General features: G+C 42.2%; 1 protein-coding gene and 1 non-coding gene across 2 annotated transcripts in view; both read left to right on the top strand.

The window, feature by feature from the left end:
• The first annotated feature begins 574 nt into the window (after positions 1 to 574).
• LOC138000467 (uncharacterized) overlaps positions 575 to 24,963 on the top strand; it is a 31,972-nt gene continuing 7,583 nt past the window's right edge. The window contains exons 1-2 of the mRNA XM_068846910.1: positions 575 to 867; positions 21,578 to 22,021. Of these exons, the coding sequence (XP_068703011.1) occupies positions 616 to 867; positions 21,578 to 22,021 (696 nt within the window). The 5' untranslated portion in view covers positions 575 to 615. The remainder of the gene's footprint in view (positions 868 to 21,577; positions 22,022 to 24,963) is intronic.
• Trnas-gga (transfer RNA serine (anticodon GGA)) lies at positions 5,383 to 5,455 on the top strand. The gene has a single exon. It is a non-coding gene; the product is annotated as a tRNA-Ser (tRNA).

Here is a 24,963-nt window from a genome sequence, read left to right as displayed (position 1 = left end):
GCTTCTGCTTTGAGCCACCTTAAAGGACACTTCCTAATGTTATCCAAATTCTGCGTGTATTTCGGAAGAAAAGAAAAATCTTTGTGCCCTCTTCCCGCCCTGGCCCCAAAGCTGTTAATTCTCTGGAATCGATCCATTGAGCCAATGTTTTCCTTTCGAACATGTCCTTTGTTCAAGTGAGCTTAGACAATGGGAATTTCCACTTTAATGAAGCTGTAAGTCACGTTCGGTCTTCTCGAAGGCTTTATTTTCGTTACTCCTAATGGATCGTGCCGCCAATAAATAACCGATATTAAATACCTAAATACCTAATGTTAAACCGTCGAAGAAAATCTTCTAATACAAAGCGAATTCCAACTAATTTGGCCATTCCAGTAAAAAAAATGTCGTGCACTTTTCAAAGGGAACAATCTAGATCTTCTCCCAACTTGACCGCACCATTCTCAGTGGCATTTTTATTTGAATTGAGTTCCAGTTAATAGATTTTTTTCCATCAGTCGTCATTGGAAAGCTTTTGGTTGTTTATTTTTCTGTATCCTTCCTCTTTTACCTCCTTTAAAGGAAGAGGTCGCTAAAAAGCAGAGTGCCTTCTACTACCAATTATCAACTTGGTGGATGTTGCAGTGGATATCGAGACAAAGAGAGGTTATGGAACAATTTCCAGCAGCGTCGAGCTCGCATCCAGCCCCTCGGGAATATGATCGCGACTTGCAGTGTCCAAGTCTTTCTGGAGAACAAGAAGAACGTACCTATCTTCAGGTTGAGAGGTGGCCTCGTTATACTGCTTACGAAGATGAGAGACAAGACAACTCAGAGGCCACAAGAAATCCAGTCGTACAAAATGCACCTCCCTTCATGGAGAAAGAGGTAAGAGGTCCCCAAACGGAGGTTTTTTATACAATAAAGGTTCTCGTTACAGTTGCAAGTAGACAAGTAATCAACGAAAGTTTGCGCACAATTCTTAATTGCCCGAAAAAGGAAGAAAAATTACAATGCAATTAAAGAATTGCTAAATAAGTTCTGAGCAATTAACTGTATGCTCTCCGAAATGAACGATTCTAGAGTTTGAGTATAATTCACGCAGAAATGAACAGAGCCTCAACGAGAAGCCCTCCCCCCCTCCCCCCCTCTTCAATATCAGGAACACTGCAATAGTAGTGTAGGAAAACACCGTTCCTTTGCCAGTCCCACCTCTGAAGTGCACTCATGAATCAATCATAGCCATTCATATGGTAATTTTTAACTCATTCTACGCATGCGCCTAAAGTCGAGTGATTCTCAATCTCGTTCCCAGAGTCTTCGTTCCCCTTGACCAGCGGGTCGGGTTACGAGAGACTCTGCGATAATCCGTTTGGATAAAGTTTTTGATTGGTTTAAAGTCTGAGCATGAACAATCGATTTCGGTCACGAGGCGAGTGCCGCGAGGGGTTTCACAGAGCACCGTATGATTGTTTGGATTGGTTCGTTGATTAGTTTGGAGCCAAAGAAAAGAGTGAGAACCTATTAAATCTAATGGAATTGAATCGTCTGTCACTGAGTAATTATGTCTTAAAAATGTAGTCATACCGAGTCTTCACATTGCTGTAAATCATTATATGAATCCATAAGACCTTCTCCTATAGTTACTTACGTACATGTGAGTTCTTGGAAAGGTGCCAGAACCTTTAGCAGATAAGTTTTTGGGTAGAGAAAGAGTTACTGATGCAAAAAGAAGTCGTTTGGCTTGTGACAGTGTTGTTGAACGCTTTGAAAAAAATCGTGGAAGACCCGTCTCTCTGGCATGCAAAGCAATCCTTTCGGTAGGTTGAAAAATTTACTCGCATTTCATTTGGGTTCATTACACTGTACTGTTCTCAACCTCCATTGGAAGAGGAGGCCAGATCAGATATAGAGAATCAAATCAATGAAATGAGATGTACACCTCACATCCAATGGAACTTGTCTTACATTTTAGGTACATGTACTTAGAAAAAATGGAAACTTCAGTTGTTGATTTTGTTATGCAAATACTTAGCTTAACGTTTATGATGAAATAAAAAGTCAGTTACAATAATGACACCATTCTCTTGAGTAATTAAGTACTTCTTTCCGAAGTACATGTGCCTTAATATGCTACTACATAAGGAGTTTTTTTGTCCTTAATTGCTCATCCCACAGTATTAATTACAGTGGCAATTATTATTTGCTTATTGAAGCCACAGTGGTCAAGTGTTTGAGACTTCATAGGTTTGTTGACTGTATGAGTTCTGGCCCCAGTTGTGTGAAGGGTGGATAGTGCTATCCACTGGATAAACCACTATCTACTGGTTAATGTAATATTAATAATACTACTACTACTACTACTACTACTACTACTACTACTACTAATAATAATAATAATAATAATAATAATAACAATAATAAATAAACTTGAACTTTGAACTTTGTTTTGTTGATAACTCAATTGTTTTGGTAGTGTTTATCTGCAGAGAAAAGAGACTCTGTGAACGAGGTTCGTCTTGATCATCTCTCAGTTTTCTCTAACTTTATTTAATCCATGTTGCCTCTCTATATGTACCCGCATACAACTTAATACCGACAAATGTTTGATAGACTTTGTGACAAATTCTGTGATCGGTTAGCATCCCATTTAATGGAAGGGACAAAGTTTTTGACTGCTTAACCCATTGACACCTCAAACGCCCTAGGATGACCCCAGTTGACGGCTAGAATCTCCCTGGCATTAGACAGAGTAAAATCTGTCAAGTCTCACTCCCAGGGGTCAATGGGTTAAAGGGGATCAGTGATACCCCTTGTTACTCTACAGAAAACAGAGCTAAGTGCTGGCATCAATGAAATACCTGGCTCAGTTAGTTTCATGATCTTGACATAGACTTTATGCTTTTACAGTGAGTTTGGGAGCAACTTTACAGAAGCCTATATTTCCGATAAATTACAACTATTTTGTGAAGCAAAAGGAGACGGTAACATTGCAGACTGTGCGGTATTAGGGACTTTAAGATTGTACACGACGGTAGACTGGGACGGTTAGAGGAGTGTCATATCACGCAAAATCCCCGTGACATTTGACCGTCGTGCTTCTGGGACGGTATGTTTTCGCCGGGTTTCTCGTCGTGGAATCAACGGTGAAAGCGGTACGAATTGATCCATACTTATTCGCACTATTTTAGTCTTTTCCGATCACCCAATGGGTTAAATGTGCATTTGGTTGTGTTTCTCTTGATTTATCTATCGCTGAAATGAAAAAATCTAGCGAAAATTCTGTGTTCATTCAAAGACATCACTCGGCCACATCGCGGCTCAAACCAAAATTTGCTTGTTCTCAATGTAGCGTTATCCATAATCAACCATGACACAGGAGGAAAGCAGAAAAGAAGGGTAAAAGAGATAATTGTAGCCGCATTTTTTGTTTATGAACCAATTTCCCTTAGCGCATTTACACTCGCTAGAATCCAAGGAATCTCCCAGTAAGGATAAAGAGGATTCACTGGTTCGTATTCATAGAATAAAATAAGAAATTCCTCCTCGCTAATTGAACCTTCTGCAAACGAAATTACATGATAATTTCTCGCCTCTTCAAAAGACTGTTTATTCCACCGTCCTACGGTCGTGTTGGCCGAATCTTAAGTTAAAAATTTTCGCGCCTTTCTACCGTACCCGTTCAAAGTCTCCGGTATACGCATCCAACCGTCCCAGCTTACCGTTGTCCACTATCTTAAACTCCCTATTAGTCACTTGAGAACGTATTCCAAACATCCCCTCAATTTAAATTTTGTCAGTTGACGGTTAAGTTTGTCAGTAAGTTATACTGTCTATTTTGAAGTCACACTGACTTCTTCATGTTGGTTTTTACAATTGTCAATAGTTTCTAATGTAAGTTATTTTTTATGCCAACAAAAGAAATGTTTAGGTTCAAGGTTGTAAACAAGTATCCGTTCCTGTTTGGAGTGTTAAAATCAACAGTCAGGCTTTTTTGCATTGCTAGTCAGAGAGTTGAAGAGAATAGTACCATTTCAAAACTTGTATGGTGCTGGCCACCATACAAGTTTTGAAATTTTTGCCTTTGGCACTGAGGAAAGGATGACATTATTTGTGGGGTAAGATGGGAAATGAACATTCTCAGGATAATATTCAATGTATATATAATATTGTTACATCCAATCTGTCAAATTTGATGGTTCAAAATAAGTACTAACCTCCAATCATCTGGAAAAATGGAATATAAAGTGCATTAAGGATGATTAGTCTTAACCTCATGAAGAACTTTTGGCTTTTACAGTTTTAATTTTGCTTGATACATAATTTCCTTGACCTTTCGGTATGCATCTCTCTGCTCTCCCACAGGAATTTGACAATGTTACTTAAACGATTATGTGAATTAAACAGCGGTTCTCAGTGGGGATGTTCATATGCTTCTGGAAGTAAGTTCATACTTGCAGAGTCTTTAATTTCTGCTCTGTTTGGGGTACATTACATGGTTAACCTAGAGTATCCAAGAACGCCAACATGTCTGCACTGAGTTTCTTGAGAGTATTGTCAAAAAAAAAGTGCCCTGTACAGAAAGGTGTCTCTACTCTTTAAGCTTAAAGTCAATTATTCCTCTTATTACATGTATTAACAGTTGCACCACCACAGGAGCTTGAACTAACCTACATGCAGGGGTTTTATTATAAGATGGGACCTGGGTACTGGCACCTGTCTTGCACTGAGTACAGTACACGCCATTGCTCTAAGGAGGTCTCAAGATCAAAAGCTAGACTATATATAGGGGTGCACGTTCACTCTGTCATAAGGTCACTTCTACTTTCAAACTTAATGCAACCCTGACACGTAAACATACCTGAGTCCATTTCTTGATTTGTCGCACAACAAGGAAGAAATAGTACAGAAAATGACCTAACTCACACAGTGGCAAACCATGTTATGTTACCGGTATGTAGTATTATTACTAATGTGGTCAATTAAATTGTCACACTTGAAAGTTTTCACAGGGCTGCCATAAAGGACATTCACCTGTACCAGATGTTAACATGTTTATCCAGCTAGAAGTATACATCTCTATTCAAGAATTCTCATTATTTGGTGGAGAACAGTCATTGGAACCCACAAATGACCAGTTCCCATGTCAGTGGCTTCATAGCTCAGTTGGTTAGAGCGTCTCACCGGAATCGCGAGGTCACGGGTTCAAACCCCGTTGAAGTCCTGAATTTTTCAGGCTTCTCTACGCAATTGCAAAAATTGCTCTCATAACTGCGAAGATCATAGCTTCACTTGATTTCATATTCGCAGTTCATATATGATTCATTTCATATACCATTTCATTATTGATTCATTCCTCACGGGACCATTGGAACCCACAAATGACCTGCTCCCAACGTCAGTGGCTTCATAGCTCAGTTGGTTAGAGCGTCGCACTGGAATCGCGAAGTCACGGGTTCAAAACCCGTTGAAGTCCTGAATTTTTCAGGCTTCTCTACGCAATTGCAAAAATTGCTCTCATAACTGCGAAGATCATAGCTTCACTTGAGTCATTTTCTGTTTATACAAAATAATGAAAAGCAGCAAAATGATACTTCCCTCAAGACCGCTACTTCTTTAGAACAGCAAGGAAACTCCTACCCAAAGAACTCATCTTCTTTTGAAAAGAATCCTAAACCTTCTCTGGTGACGAAGAATCTAACTTGAAAGATCCTTCAAAGAAGACATAGTCTTATTATTAAAGGAATGATTTATTCTTTTGGAAAGATTCTCGTTTTAGAGTCTGCTGTTTCGCTCTCCTTCATCTTCCACGATACAAAACAAAGACAGTCTTTTAACATTTGAATCTAATCCCGGATCAGTGCATTTAGCAGCGACACAATCTGCTTTACACTTCCACGTTACACAAATTCTAATCGAAAATCCCAGGCAACACTTGACAACACAGCTCGTTGGTAACATATTCAGCACAGAATTTTGTCCAGGCATATCGCTCCAACACGTCATATTGTTTCTTTTCCAGTTCTAGGATGGGATATCCTAATTTTGCTAAAGAAAATTGCATGCCATCGTGAAAAAAATCCTCCACTCGCTTCGCCATTTTGGCGTTACCCCTACGCCTGCGCAATGGTGTTCATGACAAGAATCTTGGAGACCCATCACAATGCGTGGTAAGTAGAATGTTCTTAAGAAATGAAGAATGTTCTTATCATGATAATAAATAAGAACATTCCACAAATAAATGTTTTTGGATTTGAAAGTGAAAATAAGAACTGATTATCCCGGCCTTGTATCGATCTGAAAAGATTGTTCATTTTGCTATTTTTATCATATAAAAAACATTCATTATTCATTGAAACAGATTGCTTAACAAAACTGCTTTCTAAAAATAAACAAATTTACATGCAGACGTTATCGACGTGAAATAAAAAGAAAGAAAGAACTTTCGAATTATCAGTAGACGTTTAGCCTCAAAGAAAAAACATTTTATTTTACTTAAAAGCCTCAATAAACAATTTAATTAAAGATCCATGTGTAATCTATGCTGACTTTGAATGTCTTACCGTTCCTATTTGTAACTAGACGCTCCATGAGCATAACCTGGGTTGCCTGGCATGTTACACAAAAAAAGAAGGCACTGATTTGGGTGGTATTGAACTGTAGCGTTTCAGTAATTTTCTTCAAGTGGAGGAGGGGGGGGGGGAGTGATGTAGACCATTTGTTGGGTCACCCAAACGTCATGCCAGCAATGGCCTTCACTCGTTGAGTTATTTTGTAATGTCGCGTCCCGTTTGGAGGTCTTTTACTTTTTTTAGGTACGCTATTAAGTGAAACTCACACGTTTCTTCTTTAAAGGAGCTATGTCACTTGAAATGATATAATTTCATGACTTGGGGTGCAGGGATGGCGCAGTGATGAGAGCACTCGCCTTCCGCCAATGTGGCTCGAGTTCGATTCCCAGACTGGGCGTCATATGTGGGTTGAGTTTGTTGGTTCTCTACTCTGCACCGAGAGGTCTTTCTCCTGGCACTCCGGTTTTCCCATCTTCTGAACATTTTTGCCTTGATTTGCGTTAATTGTTAATTTCAGTTTACAGTGTCCCCAATTAGTGCTCCAGTGCTAGAACGACTACACACTTATTAAGCTGCTTCCCTTCCTTTTTTTTCCCAAAATGCCCAAAACGTAGAATGAAACATTGCAATAACCACTTAAAACTGTTGAACAACATGAAAGAAATACTGCAAGAGAAGCATGGATGGACATAAATGTACAAGATTGAAAGGTGTTACGCTTAGGTAATCTTGGAAAAAGGCAACCCGACGTTTTTCAAAATTCTGACAAATAGTCTGGATAAAGATCGTTTTTTTTTTCTCAGAATCATTTCGAATCATTTTCTCAGAATCATTAGCATTTTCGAGTTTTAAACTCGTGATTTACTAAAGATTTTCCCGAAACACCCTAAAATAACATGACATAGCCCCTTTAAGTGAAATAGTCTGCAAAAAGACTAACTGCAAATTACTCTGACGGACATTTTTCTGCATGTCATGCATGTCAAGAGTTGCACTAAGCAAACGTTTATGCCACACACTAAGAAAGGACTGAACATGTTGTTTCCGCTTTATGATTTCCCTTCTTTTCAGTCTAGTCTGATGACAGGTCAAATCTCTTTTTGGTTTACTTTTGCACCAAATGGTATCGCAAAAGCAATTTTATTGCGTGGGGTTTAATTTTTGCGGATTTTTCGGATGTACTTGATTCGAAAAAATAAGTTCCAGCAGAAAAAATCACCATCAAAATTAAAAACCGTAAAAATATTTACTCTCGTTAATATAAATAAAAATGGCTTTTAATCCACATACAGTGGAGTCAAAAAGATCGTTTATTTTGATATTTGCATTGAGAGAAAGCAATTGGAGCCTGCTACAGACAAAGCGAAACTAAAAGTTAAGACAATACTTTGGGTGACCCGAAAACACTGACCACCGGTCCATGGACCCCTCTACGGACTGGATCCACGGACTGCCTCACGGACCGGTCCACGGACTACCCTTACGGACCCCCTATACTGACCACCCTAAAACAACATAGAAATGAAAATAAATAAAAACTAAAGATTTGACTTACCAGTTGTCTGGATAGACCTCTCGTGTCACTCGTGTCGGCGAAATCTCAACCGTAACGCTCCGCAAATTCAACAGACTAAGGCTCAGGATCGGGTACAAAGTCTATTAATCACGTATTGCCTCTTCCTTCGCTGTGGACCGGAAGCCTTCGAAAAAGATTGATAATAAGTAAGTTTTATTTACGTTTTTCTTTCTTTCCCTCCGCCATTTTGCTCGGAAGTTTGTGAACTCGCCCCAGGCTTCACGATCTCTCTCTTCTGAACAAAATAGCGGAAGAACTCTTTTTTTTTTATGTATTTTTATTCCACACTCACACACAAAACAAACAATTGGCGGAAAAACCTAGTTTCGAAGCACTCCGGTCAACAGCGAAAGAAAAGGCAACACCTGAGCCTTAATCTCATTTGCGGAGCGTAACGGCTGAGATCTCACCGGCAAGAGTGGTCTATCCAAACAACCGGTATAAACAAATTTTCAGTTGTTATTTATTTTTAATTCTGTGTTTTTTGGGGTGGTCCGTAGAGAGGGTCCGTAGAGATAGTCCGTGGACCGGTCCGTAAGGCAGTCCATGGACCCGGTCCGTGGGGGGCTCCATGGACCGGGGGTCAGTGTTTTCGGGTCACCCCAATACTTTTCCAGTCTCTGACGCATAAGAAACGAACTCAAAGCAGTCAATCAAAAGGTCACGTTCACCATTTTCTAAGGCCTCCAGGATGCCACATTTTTCCCACGTTCTCAGTGATTGAAGAGTTTTTACCAAACCGTAATAGAAGTTGAAAATAGTCTTGCTGCTTGCAAAGAAAACCGCAAATTAGTTCCCAGAGGAAATTTCAGTCCGAATTCGCGCCGCAAAATAAAAGTTCCGCAAAATTTTTATGCTAAACTGTAACAGTGAAAGGCAAGCCAAAAGACAGATGAAGAAAAAATAACATCGTTTTTATATTTATAAACTCTGAATTTCGAATTCTCAGCGAAAGATTAATGACAATTGATCGTAAAAACACTAAAATTCCGGGGGAAGGGCATTATGTTCTGTCAGAAGGAAGAAATTAATCACGTGCTAGGCAACCACAAAGGTGCACGTGATCGCCTTCTGTCAAAGTTCTTGTTTACAATCAATGAGAAATGTTATATCATTCGTCGCTTTTAGAGTTAAACAACGTACTTTTTAGCCAATAACCTTATGTCTTTCGTTTTTTAATTTTGTTGTTATATTTAACTGAATATTTATATTTCATCTGTCGGGTCGGGAAGCCTTCTTTGTCGGGTTATTGACCCACGGCCGGACTCTTCTCTGGAACAATGTTGATCAATCCCTTCACTGAAGAACCATTTCTTTCAATAATAAATCAAAAAATGGACAGCAAGCTTTCTTTCAAATATTTCTTGACTAAAAAAAAATTATAGGTTTCTGTCAGACTAGTTTCTGTAACCGATACATAGTTAAAACTCATGGGAATTCTAACAGTTAAAATTGCCACGCTGTTGTAAATTTCAAAATATTGATGAAACTGGACTGACTCATCGAATTCTTTGGATGAGCGGCAAATCAAACAATGTGGAGGAGGCGAGCAGAGTCTACTTTCCTCTTCCCGGTAAATCAGCGACTAAATTTTCTGTGGCGAGTTGCAATGTTCATTTCAAGCTTTTATGCAAATTTTAGACAGAGAATACTAGGAGTTTCAGTGTGAAAGTGAGTGCTGGCGTGGAAACTGGTATTTTTTTAACAGCTGCAAATTTTTGAAGCAAGAGCGTACCGGAAATGTGCGTGAAAGTATTAAAAGAGCGAAGAAAGGTGTGCATATCTTTAGCCTGTGTGGCAGGCGTTACTATTTAAATAAGCAAAGGGATAATTTCAAAACAATGGCATGTCAGTTCATTTTTTGAATTTAAAACTTCTGTTCTTCTGAAATTTCTGGCTCCTTTTCAGGAAAAGAGTTACCTTTTGAGAAATGCTGCGCGTAGTTGATCAAATGACAATTTAAGTTTATTGTAGTGCTTGAGAATAGACTGCGAGAAGTCTCTTATTTTTCTTTGATATAGTGGAGCACGCGATTGCGTGACACGCCTTTAACCCGTCGTGCGTGACTCTAAGGTAAGAAGGACAACTGTGGTCTAGCTCGAGAACTGATTTTCTCTTCGCTCAACGGTTGAAGACGTTGAAGAACAATTTGACTCGGTGGTCAAATGTAAGAGGTTCAAAGACTGAACATGTACGGTACGGTTGAATGATGATCAATGACGACCTACTGGAAAAGTACTCGACTCGAAGGCTGTGAGGTTGTAAGATTCTCCCATGGAGTATATACCTAAGACACGTGACGTCATCACGGGTATCAATACGGATTATAGACATGATAACACCACAATCGACTGCGCATGCTTCCGATCTTACATTCCACAAATTTTGATTTTTTCGCTAATATCAAGAATAGGCTGCTGCCTCGCTAGGGCTCACCAGCAATTAAATTACTAGTAGTAATCAAAGATTATGAGAGTGCGTTCGACGCCGTCACGTAAATATATATACCTAAAACAAATGATTTCACTACCTGACTTTCAACCCCGTTCTATTGCTAAACTGATCGGCAACGAAGGTTTTACAGACAGATATATCATAATGTCAAAGTCCGATTCCAGCTAAGTGGTCCCCTGTACAAACTGCGATTTGTTGATACGTTGCGTGACAGCGCCAGTTCCCGTAGGCTCACAATTTTTACCCTTCAAATTTCGTGCTAAATGTTCTCACATTAACTGCAAATGTTTAAGCGTAAAAGCTAGTTTGTAAAAGTATATTTAACATACATTATTCTCGGCTGGAAGGGGCACAAACATAAGCAAACATTTGCAATCGTCTGCTCGTTTATCGTCAGCGTAAACAAACTCCTTGCAACTGATTCAAGTATTATCCCTGATGAATGAAGTAGACAATATTTACATAATTTGCCGTTCCTTGGTTCAACCTCACCCTTATGGATCTTGCCTTCAGAGTGCTTTTCCACCGATTTCAAACAGTATTCGCCGGATAAAGAGCTACATGTACAATGCATGTATCTGTCGCGACTATAACTAGTCAACAAATGCAATAAAAATATAGCTGTTCCCACGGTTAACATCCTGAAAGCCATGGAAAGCCAAAGTCGTGTTCGTTAGCATATAAAATAAACAAAGACAGTTCCCTCAGATTTCGATAAATGATACCGTCGAAGCGTTTAACCTCACTAAAATCCAACGCTGAGAGCACAAAATGGCGAGGCCTACTGCGACTGTATCGTGAAGACGAGCTCACATGGCCTGCCCACATGTTCGCCACATATCTTATCACATGTATCGAGAATGTGACCTGGTTTAATTTAATTTAATTTAACTGCGCATAAACCCATACAGAAATGATCAAATGCGCACTACAATGAATATAAAAATATCCTAAAACGAGAGCGAAAACGAGAACGATAACGAGGTCAAATGTAGTCATAAGTTCGCACCAGTTTCCTTGCCGACACATGCCCCTGCAAAAATCAAGCGGGGGAGGAGGGGGGGGAAGGGGGGGGGCGGCATTTTGGTGTCCTCACAGCAATCTCGAAAAATTCTGCATAGCCGTACACAGGCACACCAACTCGAAAGACACAGGACGCAAAAACGAAATTAGGCTTGCGTTCTCCTTTTCGTCGAACGCAACAAAAAATATTCCACTTTAAGGTCGTTAAAAAGCTTTATTTTTTGGCGTTAATTTGGACGAAAAATGTCACAAAAGCCTTTTCCAGCGTAAAAGTTATTGAAACAAACAAGATATTTGCCATTAGCGGCAAAAAACCCTTCCTATTTTAAATACGTGCGTGCAACAAGAAACAACAGCAATTAAATAAATTTCAGTCTCACAGTTCAGGATCTTAAAACCCTTTTCGGAAGAACCTTGACCGTGAATAATGAAGCACAAAAGAGACAACAAGCTTTCTTTCAAATAATTCTTCACTGTCACATTTCCAACTTTTTTTGTACCTGAAGACTATGCAGAGTTGAGTCCAAAATAAATTTAAATTGCCAGACAACTGAAATGCGACTTGAGTAAACAATGTGATGCATTCAAGGCGTTCGATTCCTTTTTAAACTCATACAGAATTTGCCATTTGGTTTCAGTTTTTTATATAACACCACAGCTAGCCAAATAACAGTAGAAACAAAGCTCACTTGATGATATCCGACGGCAAATGGGGAAATTGTTGGGAAAGACTATTACTCGTTGCTTTGAAGATTCCAGATGGTATTTTTCACCGTCTTTCTTCTTTATCCTAATGACTTTCCATTATTGAGCTCCATAAGGGAATTTTTTTTCAAGATCCACTAAAACGCCATTCGCGTTACCATGACTTTCGACGCCATTGCGGGTTAAGTTAAATATTCTACTGTGTCCACCGGATGAAATCTATGCATTTCTAGTACTCCCTCAAACTTACCAAACACACGTGCAGAAGAATCTACACACAAAGACACTACTTAGCAGGGGAGGGACAGGAAAGACTTTTCATGACACGGAAAAAATACAGAGAAATGAAACGCAGATTTTGACTGGGTTTGGCAACCCAGTAATTACGAAGGCAATCCAGATCAAAGCGTTACAAGCAGGTAACAACTGCATAAACCTAGCGGTTTTGTGCTTGTGTTTTTAACCCTGGCGGATCAGAGCATTTAAAACTCAGACCACATTTCTAAGAAACACTGTTGTAAGGTAGACATTATTTTCAACACTGTCCACTTGATCTTGTAGGGCATTTTGCGATCTTTAAGGGTCCATACGTACTTGGAGAGTTCCGTTTCGTTTCGCTTGCTGGCATGCCAAAAAGATGACTGGTAGTTTCTGACGCGTTCTTTAAAATTAGCTCCTGGACCAACGTATGAGTCAGTCGTTGTATCAGTGGATGTGACAATGGCTTGGTAGATAACATTAGTTTGGAGGCATTTACCATCAAGCGGACGTTCTGGTTTTCTTCTACAGTTACATGTGTCATGCTGTTCTGCACGAGGAAGCACGTATCCACGGGGTGGGCTTTGCAGTAAGGAACTCCCTTTTGTCGACCATCACGCCACCAACAGGAGGGTCCGAACGGCTCCTGACCATGCGGATGACAGCAAGTACAGACTCAGTCACCTTTACTTGCGCCTATGCCCCAACGTTGACCTCCACAGCCGACGAAAAGGATCGTTTCTACGAGGCGCTGGATGCAACCATCAAAAGTGTGCCCAACAAGGAAGGACTCTACATACTGGGGGACTTCAATGCACGGGTTGGGGCCGACCACAAAGCCTGGCCAACCTCACTAAGGCGCCTTGGAGTCGGCAAGATGAACGGGAACGGGCAAAGACTTCTGGAGCTGTGCTCTTTCCACAAGCTGGCCATCACCGACACTTTCTTCGAGAATAAGGCTCGGCACAAGGTCTCGTGGCGCCACCCAAGATGTAAGCATTGGCACCAGCTGGACCTTATCCTCGCTAGGAGGCAAGACCTCAACAGCGTCCGCAACACCAGGAGCTACCACAGCGCAGAGTGCGACACGGACCACATCCTCGTGCGTGCCAAAGTCAACCACATCCCCCGCAAGCTGCATCACTCCAAGACCAAGGGACGTCCACGCATCAATGCTTGCCGAGCCGCGGACCCGATGAAAGCTCAGGAGCTGCTTGGCGCCCTAAGAATGTCACTTGACAAGGCGAGTGGAGATGCCACCGACGCCAATTCCAGAGCCAGGTGCGCTCCGCGCTCTATCAGTCAGGGCTTGAGGTACTGGGGAGGAAGGAGCGGAGAAACGAGGATTGGTTTGAGGCCAACTGGCAAGAGGTGGAGCCACTTCTAGACGCAAAGCGAAAAGCACGCCTAGCACAAGCCGACAACCCTTGCCGCGCCTCAAGAGACGCACTGAGAGCCGCCCGCAGCAAGTGCCAGCAGACTGCCCGGCGATGCGCCAACGATTACTGGCTCCAGCTCAGCAGGAGGATCCAGTGTGCAACACAGGCAGCATGTATGCCGGCATTAAGGAGGCCACCGGTCCTAAAGCCACCAAGAGCGTCCCCCTCAAGACCAAGACTGGAGAGCCCATTACTGACCAACGGCAACAGATAGCGCGCTGGGTGGAGCATTATCTGGAGCTCTACGCCACGCAGAATGTTGTGACAGACGCTGCGCTCAACGCCATCGAGGAGTTGTCAGTGTTGGATGAGCTAGATGCTGAGCCGACCGAGGAAGAGCTGTCTGTCCACAAGAAAGACGCCAGGAGAGGACGGCATTCCCGCCGAGGTCATCAAGAGAGGGAAGGACGCACTGCTTGGCGACCTGCTTGAGCTGCTCCGCCTATGCTGGAGAGAGGGCTCAGTGCCGAAGGACATGCGCGACGCCAAGATAGTGACCCTGTATAAAAACAAGGGCGACCGCAGTGACTGCAACAGCTACAGGGGTATATTCCTCCTCAGCATTGTGGGCAAAGTGTTTGCAAAAGTTGCCTTGGCTCGTCTACAGGTCCTCGCGGCGCGCGTCTACCCGGAATCACAGTGCGGGTTCAGAGCTGGCAGGTCCACCATCGACATGATTTTCTCTGTTCGACAGCTACAAGAGAAATGCCGCGAACAGAACAAGCCCCTCTACCTCGCCTTCATTGATCTCACGAAGGCCTTTGACCTCGTTAGCAGGAGCGGACTGTTTCACATCCTGAAGAAGGTTGGCTGCCCTCCAAGACTGCTCGCCATCGTAAAGTCCTTTCACACAGACATGCAGAGCACAGTGTGTTACAACGGAGCAACGTCCGAGTCGTTCCCAATCAGCAGTGGTGTCAAGCAGGGTTGTGTGCTCGCTCCGACACTGTTCGGGATCTTCTTCTCCACGCTCCTGTCCTATGCCGTCCAGAACAACGACGACGGTGTGTACCTTCACACAAGGTCTGATGGGCGCCTATTCAATCTGGCCAGACTCCGCGCGAAAACAAAGGTCCGCAGCGTCACCATCAGGGAGGCCCTCTTTGCCGATGATGCGGCACTGGCAACCCACACCGAAGCAGCTCTGCAAAGACTTGTGGACCGCCTAGCACATGCGTGCAGAGAATTTGGCCTCACCATCAGCCTCAAGAAGACAGAGGTGATGTCCCAAGGAACTGAGTCTCCTCCCTCCATCCACATCGGAGACTACGACCTGAACCCAGTCAGCCAGTTCCAGTATCTTGGCTCGACTATCTCCTTCAATTTATCGCTGGACCCGGAGATCAGCGCCAGGATTACCAAGGCCACCGGGATGATGTCGAAGCTCCAGAAGAGGGTGTGGGACAACAACAACCTGACCAACAGTACCAAGATGCAGGTGTACAGATCTTGCGTCCTCAGCACCCTGCTCTACTCAATTGAGGCCTGGACAACCTATGCTACACAAGAGAAGAGGCTCAACAGCTTTCACCTCCGCTGCCTTCGGCGCATCCTGGGCATCCGCTGGCAAGACTTGGTTCCCAACACCGACGTGCTCGAGCGGGCAGGACTGCCGTCCGTTTTCGCCCTCCTGCACCAGCGTCGACTGAGGTGGCTCGGACATGTACGCCGCATGGACGACAGCCGCATCTCGAAAGACCTACTGTATGGTGAGCTTGCGGATGGAGCCAGGTCCCGTGGGCGCCCCTCCCTGAGGTAAAAGGACTCGTGCAAACGTGACTTGAAAGGCGCGGGTATCGATTTGGAAACATGGGAGAGTCCTGCTGAGAACCGTGGGGTGTGGAGATCGGCTGTTCGCAGCGGGGTGGAGAGAGCCGAGGAAGCACGCACCACCACACTGCAGCAGAAGAGGGCTGAGCGCAAGACGAGATCCACGCAGGACACAACAGCATCACCCTTCATTTGGCCCACCTGCCCCAGAGACTGCCATTCCAGAATAGGGCTGTACAGCCATCAGAGGAAGTGCAGCACCCGGACGTGACTCAAAAGCGTGCAGCCATCATCTTTCGAGATGGACGGAGGACGACGACATGTGTCATGCTGTTCTGCAGGTGTTTGGGTGGTGTATGCTGAAAGAACGCTTTTGTTGTGGGATCCAATTTTTGTTTTCATGTTTGGCGTGCAAGAGTAGCTCAATTTCAGTGTGTGCCTATTGAAGATCTTGTTTAATGGATGGTTCTTGGGGAAGCATTTGTCAACGCTGAGAAGAAAGTTCTTTCCCAGGTTTGTTTTAACATTCAAGTCCCACGGAGGGTTGTACATGTACCATGTGATATTTCGTCTTCTGATTTTTCTCCTTGTTTGGTTCTTTTCTGGGTTAAATGTTAGCCTGTGGTCCTGTCCGCCATCCTTAAGCGCTTTTTGGTAAGGGGTGGCAGCTTCATCGAAGACTCAGACGTTTGTTGATGTTTCGTGGGATGTTCTTGAGTAATGCAGGGGGGGGGGGGGGGTTGCTATGTCGGTGAACATACACCAACTTGTTGTTAGGCTTCATGTAGGGCTTGCATCTTCCTGTCGAGAGGTCAAGGGTCACGTCAAGTAAGTGTACTGTCTTTTTATTGGCTTCAATCGTGATTTTTAGGCCTCGGGATCTGAACAAGCCGTACACTTCGTGTTTGGTTTTTGTGCTTACAGCCAGTAAAGCACTAGATCATGGTCGATGTAAGACTGATAGAGAAAGAAAGAAAGACCACGTCACCTGACATAGACGGCTTACAGAAACGGATCGAGGTTCTCCTGTGTCGCCTTTTATTGTCAAAACACTATTTTTCAAAACAGATATTTGCCTTTTTTAAGTGACAAATTGTGTTGAAACCTCAAAATAAAGATAGTTGAATTTTTTTGTGATTTAATATTGTCAAAATTTGCATAAGAACATAAACATCCCATACGTATGGATGAACAATGCATAAGCAAAAAAAAACCGTTGAAGCAAAGGTGAGCAGGGCTCTGGTAAATTCAGGCACCTTTGCAAACTGGTACACAAGGAGACGAGGAAGGCTCACCAGGAATATATAAATAATCTTTTCGATTTTGAAACTGACGATAATATTGATAATGCATCAAACAATGTCAATGCTGCCATCACCAAGCGTTTGTGGCAATATGTTAAAGCCAAACGCAAAGACTCAATTGGTATACCCATCCTGAAATCAAATGGAGTAGACATAGCAGATCCTAAATTGAAGGCAGAGGTGCTAAATACACAGTACACCAGAGTTTTTACCAATGAGAACCCTATATTACCAACAGTAGGGCAGAGTGAATTCCCTGACATGCCAGACATTGCTATCGACCATATTGGTGTTATAAAACTCCTTGAGAAAATCAACCCATCCAAAGCAACTCTAGCCCTGATCTTATCCCTGCGCATGCACGTACTGAAATTTGCTGCAACAGCTATAGCTCCGTTTTTGACTTTTATATTCCAACAATCAATTGATACTGGCGCCGTCTCCAGGGACTGGGTAACTGCAAACATAACAGCAATATACAAGAAGGAATCTAAGCCGGAGGCAGCACACTATTGCCCAGTGTCATTAGCATCAATCCATTGCAAAATCCTGGAGCGCATATTTCACAATATCATGGCTCACCTGCAAGAGCACAACATTACCAACATGGTTTTAGACAGCATCGTTCATGTGAGACTCAACTAATATATACCCTGGAGCACCTAGCGCGATCACTTAACTACAGGACACAAACAGACCTGTTGATATTAAATTTCTCAAAAGCATTTGACAGTGGTTGTGCACAAGCGCTTGCTTTTCAAGCTCGACTATTATGGTATTCGTGGTCAAACTTTGGGTTGGCTGCAGGCGTGGCTAGTAAATAGAACCCAAAACGTGGTCCTTGAGGGCTGTTCCAGTACTCAAGCTAAAGTTCTATCAGGAGTCCCCGAAGGGACGGTTCTTGGAACCCTATGATTCCTATTGTATGTAAATGATATGGGTAGCAAATTCTCATCACACTTAAAACTATTTGCTGACTGCCTCCTTTAATATGCAATAATAGGGACGACGGCTTCGTCAACGAAAACGTCACCTAAAAATACAACTTTGCACTATCGTAAGTTTCTTGCTGTTAGGCCATCTGGTTCGCGTCGTACAATACGGGCGAAGTATCCTAAAACCAAATTGGTACGAGGGGTTTCAGAGTAAAAATATAGAATTATAGATTGACATTTGTGCGCTCGCGCTGTCGTCAAAACCGCAAATTTGGTGATTTTACGTCGTTGTCGTGCAGAGTACCGCACGAATTTGTGCTAATGCGTGCGCACGTGCAGCACGATTAGTTTTACTCATAATGTTTATTTACTATTTCTTTAGATTTATTTGTTTATTTTATCGTATTTTATATGTCAATTGCAAAATGTCCTTATTCAGGATCTTGCAAGTTATGAATGTAGATGAAGATGTAGATGTATTTTTGTAGCGAAGTGATAAAAGGTTATATAACATGGGCAAACCGGGCATGCGCGCGACGCCAGAAGTGGTCAATACTTTTCCCAAAATGGCCCCGAATCGAAAAGCGTCGTCTCAGAAAACAAGAACATCTTTCCAAAAGCTTAAAGTAAATGCTGGGGGTAGCCCTTCATCCCAACCAAAGGGGAGTAGAAATACTCCTAGTCGCTTCATGCTACAGAAACCGGGATAAGCTCCGGCTTAATGGGCCACTGGGCTCGTAAGCAGACTTTACCTACCTTTACTTATATCATAAACCCTCATTATCATCCTTTCCATATAAAACCCCTAGTATCAATATCAGGCTCGAATTATGATTAAACAAACCCATACCGCCTATTTCAAGTCCTCCCACCCCATCTCGGATCACCTACATGATGCCATGACCTACGATATCAACCTTCCCGTAGGCGTTCATTTAATCGTAGGGGGGTTTCCTAATGGGCAAACAAACCAAATTTACGGGTTTAGTTTCCCGGCTTTCGAAACAGAGACAACCTTAAAGTTTTTTTTTAAATTTCGGACAGCCACTGCCGCTGGGAAGTGTCATTTTTAATCACATGACGTGAATGTCATATTTTTGGGTCAAACGCTCAATTTTCAGTGCTTTTGAAAAACATTTAAAATTTTATCTTTAAGAAGATTACGACATTTTTTTTAATTTCCTAGACATGTTTCGATGTTACGAACATCATCATCACTTACAGAATATTTGAAAAACCGTTAGGACTGTATAAGAACTAGGCGAAACATGCATAATTAATTATGACAATGCATCCGATTGGTCCATTCCAATATCGAAACATGTCTGATCTTGGAAATTAAAAATTGTCGTAATCTTCTTAAAGATAACGATTTGCTTTCTGCCATCTCGACCATTTGAAATTGGATTTCAAAAATGACGTTTTAAACAAGCTTAGCTTGTATTTTGCATCCTATGAAACTACTAATTCCACGTGCTCCAATTGGAACCAACTGTGCCGTAAATATAGTTTACGTCATAGAAAGTTCGGCGTACGGGGTTTTATTCACGAGTTGTTTGTGTCAACAACCCGAACGAGCGAGGTACGAGCGAGTGAGGGTTTTTGACACAAACAACGAGTGAATAAAACCCCGTACGCCGAACTTTCTATGACGTGAGCTGCTTATTACACATAACACGAGAATTTTCATTGAAATAATTTTCTGAATGCAAACTAGAAACAAAAACTCAATAACATTGTACTAAATTTAATAGCAATGGAAGATATCGCAGTACATGTACATCAAGGGAATAAAGTGCTGAACTGAAAACAGCACTTACAAGAGATTTTTTTAAAAATCTAAGTACGATATCAATAAATAGGATAAAGTCTCATTTAGTCACTGTCTGATTCAATAACAAAGTGACGTGCTTTTTTGGACCTTGGAGAATGCAAGGACAAAGTGGGACTTTCAATCAAGGCATTTACAGAAATGTTAAAAGTTCCTCCCTGAATTGAAGCGCCTTGGAAAAGAGTCAAGGGCTGCTGTGTTGTGGACTCCTGTACTGTTTTAGTTGCATTCAGAGTCAAAGCATTGGAAATACCTACTTGGTATCCCGATGGCCCCGGCACTCCAGGATATCCACTCAGAATGTTGGAAATGTTTTTTTGTTGTCGCTCCGACAGAGTGCTGTAGTTGTTCAGACTTTGTACGTTCTTGTGCCCTGATATTTGCATGATGTGCGTTGGCGGTACTCCTTCATCATTCAGTTTCTGAATCATCCTTTTCCTTCCGCTATGATTGGTGAGATTTTTCGCATCTAATCCAGCTTTTTCTGCCATTGTTTTCATAAGTGACTTGAGTTTGTTAACTCCCATGGGAGCTGACTTGAACCAAGGTTTTGTATTTACGGCTTTTGTAGTGTGATTGATTGCTAAATAAAACGGACTATCCGGAGATTTCAGGTCATCTGGTCTTTTAGAAGCATAGAGGTCATAAGCCCGGACAGGATCTCTTTCACTGCCAACGACAGCAAACATTTTTGGCTTTACAGTGCGAGAGTCTTTTGGATCAGCACCCGTTCGTGTCTTCGTCTGTCTTTCGTTGTACTCTAGAAATGCTGTTCCGTCCGCTGTTTCTTTTCTTTCAACATCGCCCCATCTCATGTCCCTGTGCTCTTGACAACCCCTCAGTCCAAAGAACAGTGTGTTGTTTAACCATATAGTGTTAATAAGAGCCTCTGATGAAGAGCAACCGAGTAAATCTTGGCCATACAGAATATCAACTTCTTCGTCTGTTAGCATACGCGCAGCGTTTGGTTTATTTCCTTTCCCTTCTTTCTTTAGTTCCTTTTGCTTTGCCACTAATACTTCTTTAGTCTTTCTGAACTCCTTTCCTTCCATAATGGTCGAGGAACAGTCTTTCTTTCTTAAATAACGATCAAAGCTGGAAACAAAAGACCTGAGCGATGTGGGTTCGTATTGTTGTCCGTCTTTCTTTCGAACTTGAAGTAGAAAGTTGGCTAGTAACACGTCGAGGTCTTTTGCATCAATATTTTCAATATCTCTCAGCTCGTTCCTTGAAACTAAAAATTTTTGGAGCAACGAGACATCTCTCTGTGTTTTGCTTAATGTGTTCTTGTTTTCTTGATGCTGCACAAACTCGTCCAGGGAGCAACCAACCGACACAAATCTAGCGCTTCCCTCCGGCTTTGCCATTTTCGCTGGAAAAATTTGGAGGCGTCGCCGCTAAAAGCCACCAAATCTGGAAAGCTTTTTGAATGTAAACGATGCACGATTGTGATTGGCTCAGAAAGCTCTTTACGCTATCGTTGATTGGTTATACTTCGACATGTGAAACAGCTGTACGCCATTCTGATTGGTGGTATAGGATTTTTTGACATGTGAAAATATAGCGTATAGATTTCTACAAATGAGATTTATGGAATAAAATTCTCGTGTTGTGTGTAATAAAGCAAGTTGCATGCATGGGATCATCATCATCATCATCATCATCCTCATCGTCGTCCTCATCATCATCAGCATCAGCATTACGTTCCACTCTTACTTTTCTTTTCAACAGCTTAATGACGGTGAGGTCAGTAACCTTATTTCTTCACCTTCTTATTTCATTGGTGAAGAAGAAGAAGACGACGATGCATTCCCTCGTCCCAATCTGCCTCTTTACAGTTTGAGTTCTGTGCTCCAAACGCCAGTCTTTCAAAAGAGAAAGCCCAAAGATAGCGCATCACAGAAGATTGACCTCCCTTCGCCAAGTGTTAATGATTACATGGGTTCCTGGACATTCCAACCGAACAGATTGGACCAATCGGATGCATTGTCACAAGCCAACGTAGTACATTGCTCCTCATGTCCTAAGCACTGCCCTCGTATCTGTCAAGAGACACAAGGTGTTTTTCCACGATCTACCGTTTTTCGTGAGGAACGACAGCGTCCAGGCGTCATTATGGTCCCTGTGAGTCGCAACGAGATAAACGAATCAGCGGTCACCCATGTACCGTTACAGGTAAGATATGGAAAGAGAATGATATTAACTAAGAATTAAAGGGGTGCTGTGTCAAAAAAAATCAAATCTTTTTTTCCTTTGGATTTCAAAACTATGTTAACTAAGAAACCCTAGTTTTAAGCCTTAATTTCAAAAAGACACTTGTTTACTTTAACTGGAATTTTTCTATTTAACGGTCCGCCATTACTAATTTTTAAATCGTGAGAGAGCTGGGTCGAGGAGAAACTGATGTCAAAGATCACTAGTTTAAGAATATGCAATACCGTAAAAAAGGTTGCTGTTATTCAACGTCGTGAAGTACAATAATAATACAGCATTCTCGTTTGTCTCACGATGTGGTCACTTGTGACGTAGATCGCGACGTTTCGACTGCATATTGCTAGTCTTCATCAGGCGATGAGAAAGGTGTTTGACGTTTGAGAGCCGCGTTTTGTCGTTAGAACAAGAGAATGATTCCCTTAGGCTTGCTTTAACCATAATGCATCAGTCAATTCCAGCAGTGCCCATCTCCCCCCCCCCCCCCCCCAGAAAACATACCTTTAAAAACATCCACAAGTTCCGATAAACTCTTCCATGTTAATTCGAAAACACGTGTGTCAAATGCCCGGGGGTAGGCTAATGCCCAGCCCCCGGGCCGCGATAAAATGCTGACAACTTCAGTAAGTGCCCCGCAGTCACCCGGGGGGGAGGGGGGGTTGGGTACCGCTGGAATTGACTGATGCATAAAGAGTGAAGTTGATAACAATCGATTAAGGTTAAGAGAATGTTGGGTCCAAGTGGATAAGTCGCGAGGTAAATATGGAAATGCAAAACGTAGTCAGAAGTCAGTGCCCGCTAATATCACTGAAACTCGAAACAGTTTTGAGCCGCTTCGAAATAATGAAGAACGAGATGTGAGAAATTTAACCTATCAAAAAGCACTGAAATAGCGGTGACAATGGTCAAGAGACATCTTCGTCGTCGTCTCAGTCCTCGAAGACTGTAGAAGGCTCAAAACTATGCAAACTGTTTTAAGTGAATCAGTGACAAATAATCATGATCAAACACAGCCCAATTGCCGGAAGAAGGTTATCATAGCAGGGGACTCTGCACTTAAATATCTTCAAAGCCACAAAATGTCCAGGAACTCGCAAGTCAAAATAGCTACATTCCCGGGATGCACAACGCAAGACATGAAGGATCATATAAAGCCACTTTTACGCAGAAACCCGGACGAGATTATTATCCATGTAGGAACTAATAGTTTGATTTCCAGTAACTCTCCTCGTGTATGTGCAAACGAATTGGTTGATCTAGCCAAATCAGTTACTTCGGAATCCCCAGCCATGATCACAATATCTAGTCTCATCAATAGATCTGATAATGAAGCCTTGGCCAGTAAAGTTCCTGCTGTGAATAATGTTCTTAAGCAGTTTTGCCAGCAAATGGCATGAGGATTTATTATTGATCATTCAAACATTTCAGCAACTTTCAACCTTAATCGGAGTAGCCTTCGCTTAAACAAGGGTGGCACCTCGCGTCTTGCTCTGAATTTTATTAACTATTTACGTGTAAATTGAGACAGTGCCGTCTGGGAATCCGATTCGGCTGATGCCTTCAAGTGTGATGACCGCGGTAACTCCAATAGTCTGCTGTCCCATATTGACGAACGTAGAGTTTTTGTGTCCTTTTCTAAAGTTGATATTTTAGTGATCAACAAGTCTAAATTAGATTCTACAGTGCATAATAACGGAGTCTATTTACCTGGCTTTGAACTGGTCAGAAAAGATCTTTAAGTTAACGGAAGCAATGGTGGCGGTGTTTGTATTTACTTGTGCACCAATCTTAACTATCGAACACGAGATGATTTACACAACGATGAGTTGGAGTGTCTTTTTGTCGAAATCAGTAAGCCACGGAGTACACCATTCCTAGTCGGGACTTGATATCGACCCCCAAGCTCTCCACTTGATCTTTTTGGTGAGTTCGAAAAAATATTGCCAAAATTGACGCAGAAAATAAGGAATTATATATACTTGCAATTGGCGATGTCAATTGCAAATTTGTTGCCTGAAGCAAATTGTCACATTTCTTCCTTTCTGACAATTATTTTATATATATGTGGTCTTAGCCCGTTAATCAGGGAACCAACACGTGTCACTTCAGTTTCGAATACCATAATCGATTTATGCATAACAAATTCCCCAGAGAGGGTCATTCACCTTGGTATTAGTGATCATTCTCTTGTTTTCTTGACACGTAAGGCCCACTACGACCGTAATGGTCCTTGCACGATTGAGACACGGCAATTTAAGCACTTCAAAAGAAACAAGTTCTTAAGTGATCTCAACGAAATGCCATGGGTAAACGTCGATGTGCGTTCTGGCCCAAACGACATGTAGCGTGAATGGAAAGAAATGTTTCTTAGCTGCATTGATAAGCACGCACCGCTAAAACCGAAATGAGTCCGTAAAATGCAATGCCCATGGATTACAGGTGAGCTACGCTGTAAAACCAGAAGAAGATATTTCCTTAAAAAGAAGGCAGTCTTTTCCAGTGATTCAGCGGCATTGGATCAATATAAGCGTGCTATAAACCAGGGAGATACAGGGGCACCCAACGACCAATTTGTTGTAAAATGTATTATTATACCCCAGTTAATGAAAATAAATGTTATTAAGGCATTTTCAGGTGTTTTTCAGTGTTGCTAGGAAAACATTATCTGTTCCTTTTTCCCAGCAAGACACACAAGAAATTTCCCAGCCAGCTAGATAAAATTGGTTGGTTTCCCAGCCAGCTGATCAAATTTATTTCCCAGCCAGGAATTCCGCGCGCATTCAAATCCCTCGATCCAAAACGACCGAACAAAAGCGACAAAACCGGGACAAAACAGGTTTTTTCCGCAAGCGCAATCACTCTGACCAGCCGTGGTATGTTTGTGACTACTCTGTGGGAGAGGGAAG

The sequence above is a fragment of the Montipora foliosa genome, chromosome 4, assembly GCF_036669935.1.
Source record: "Montipora foliosa isolate CH-2021 chromosome 4, ASM3666993v2, whole genome shotgun sequence".
Taxonomy (NCBI): Eukaryota; Metazoa; Cnidaria; class Anthozoa; order Scleractinia; family Acroporidae; genus Montipora; species Montipora foliosa.
The sequence above is the reverse complement of the archived record's forward strand: the minus strand, read 5'-3'. Positions and strand labels throughout refer to the sequence as shown.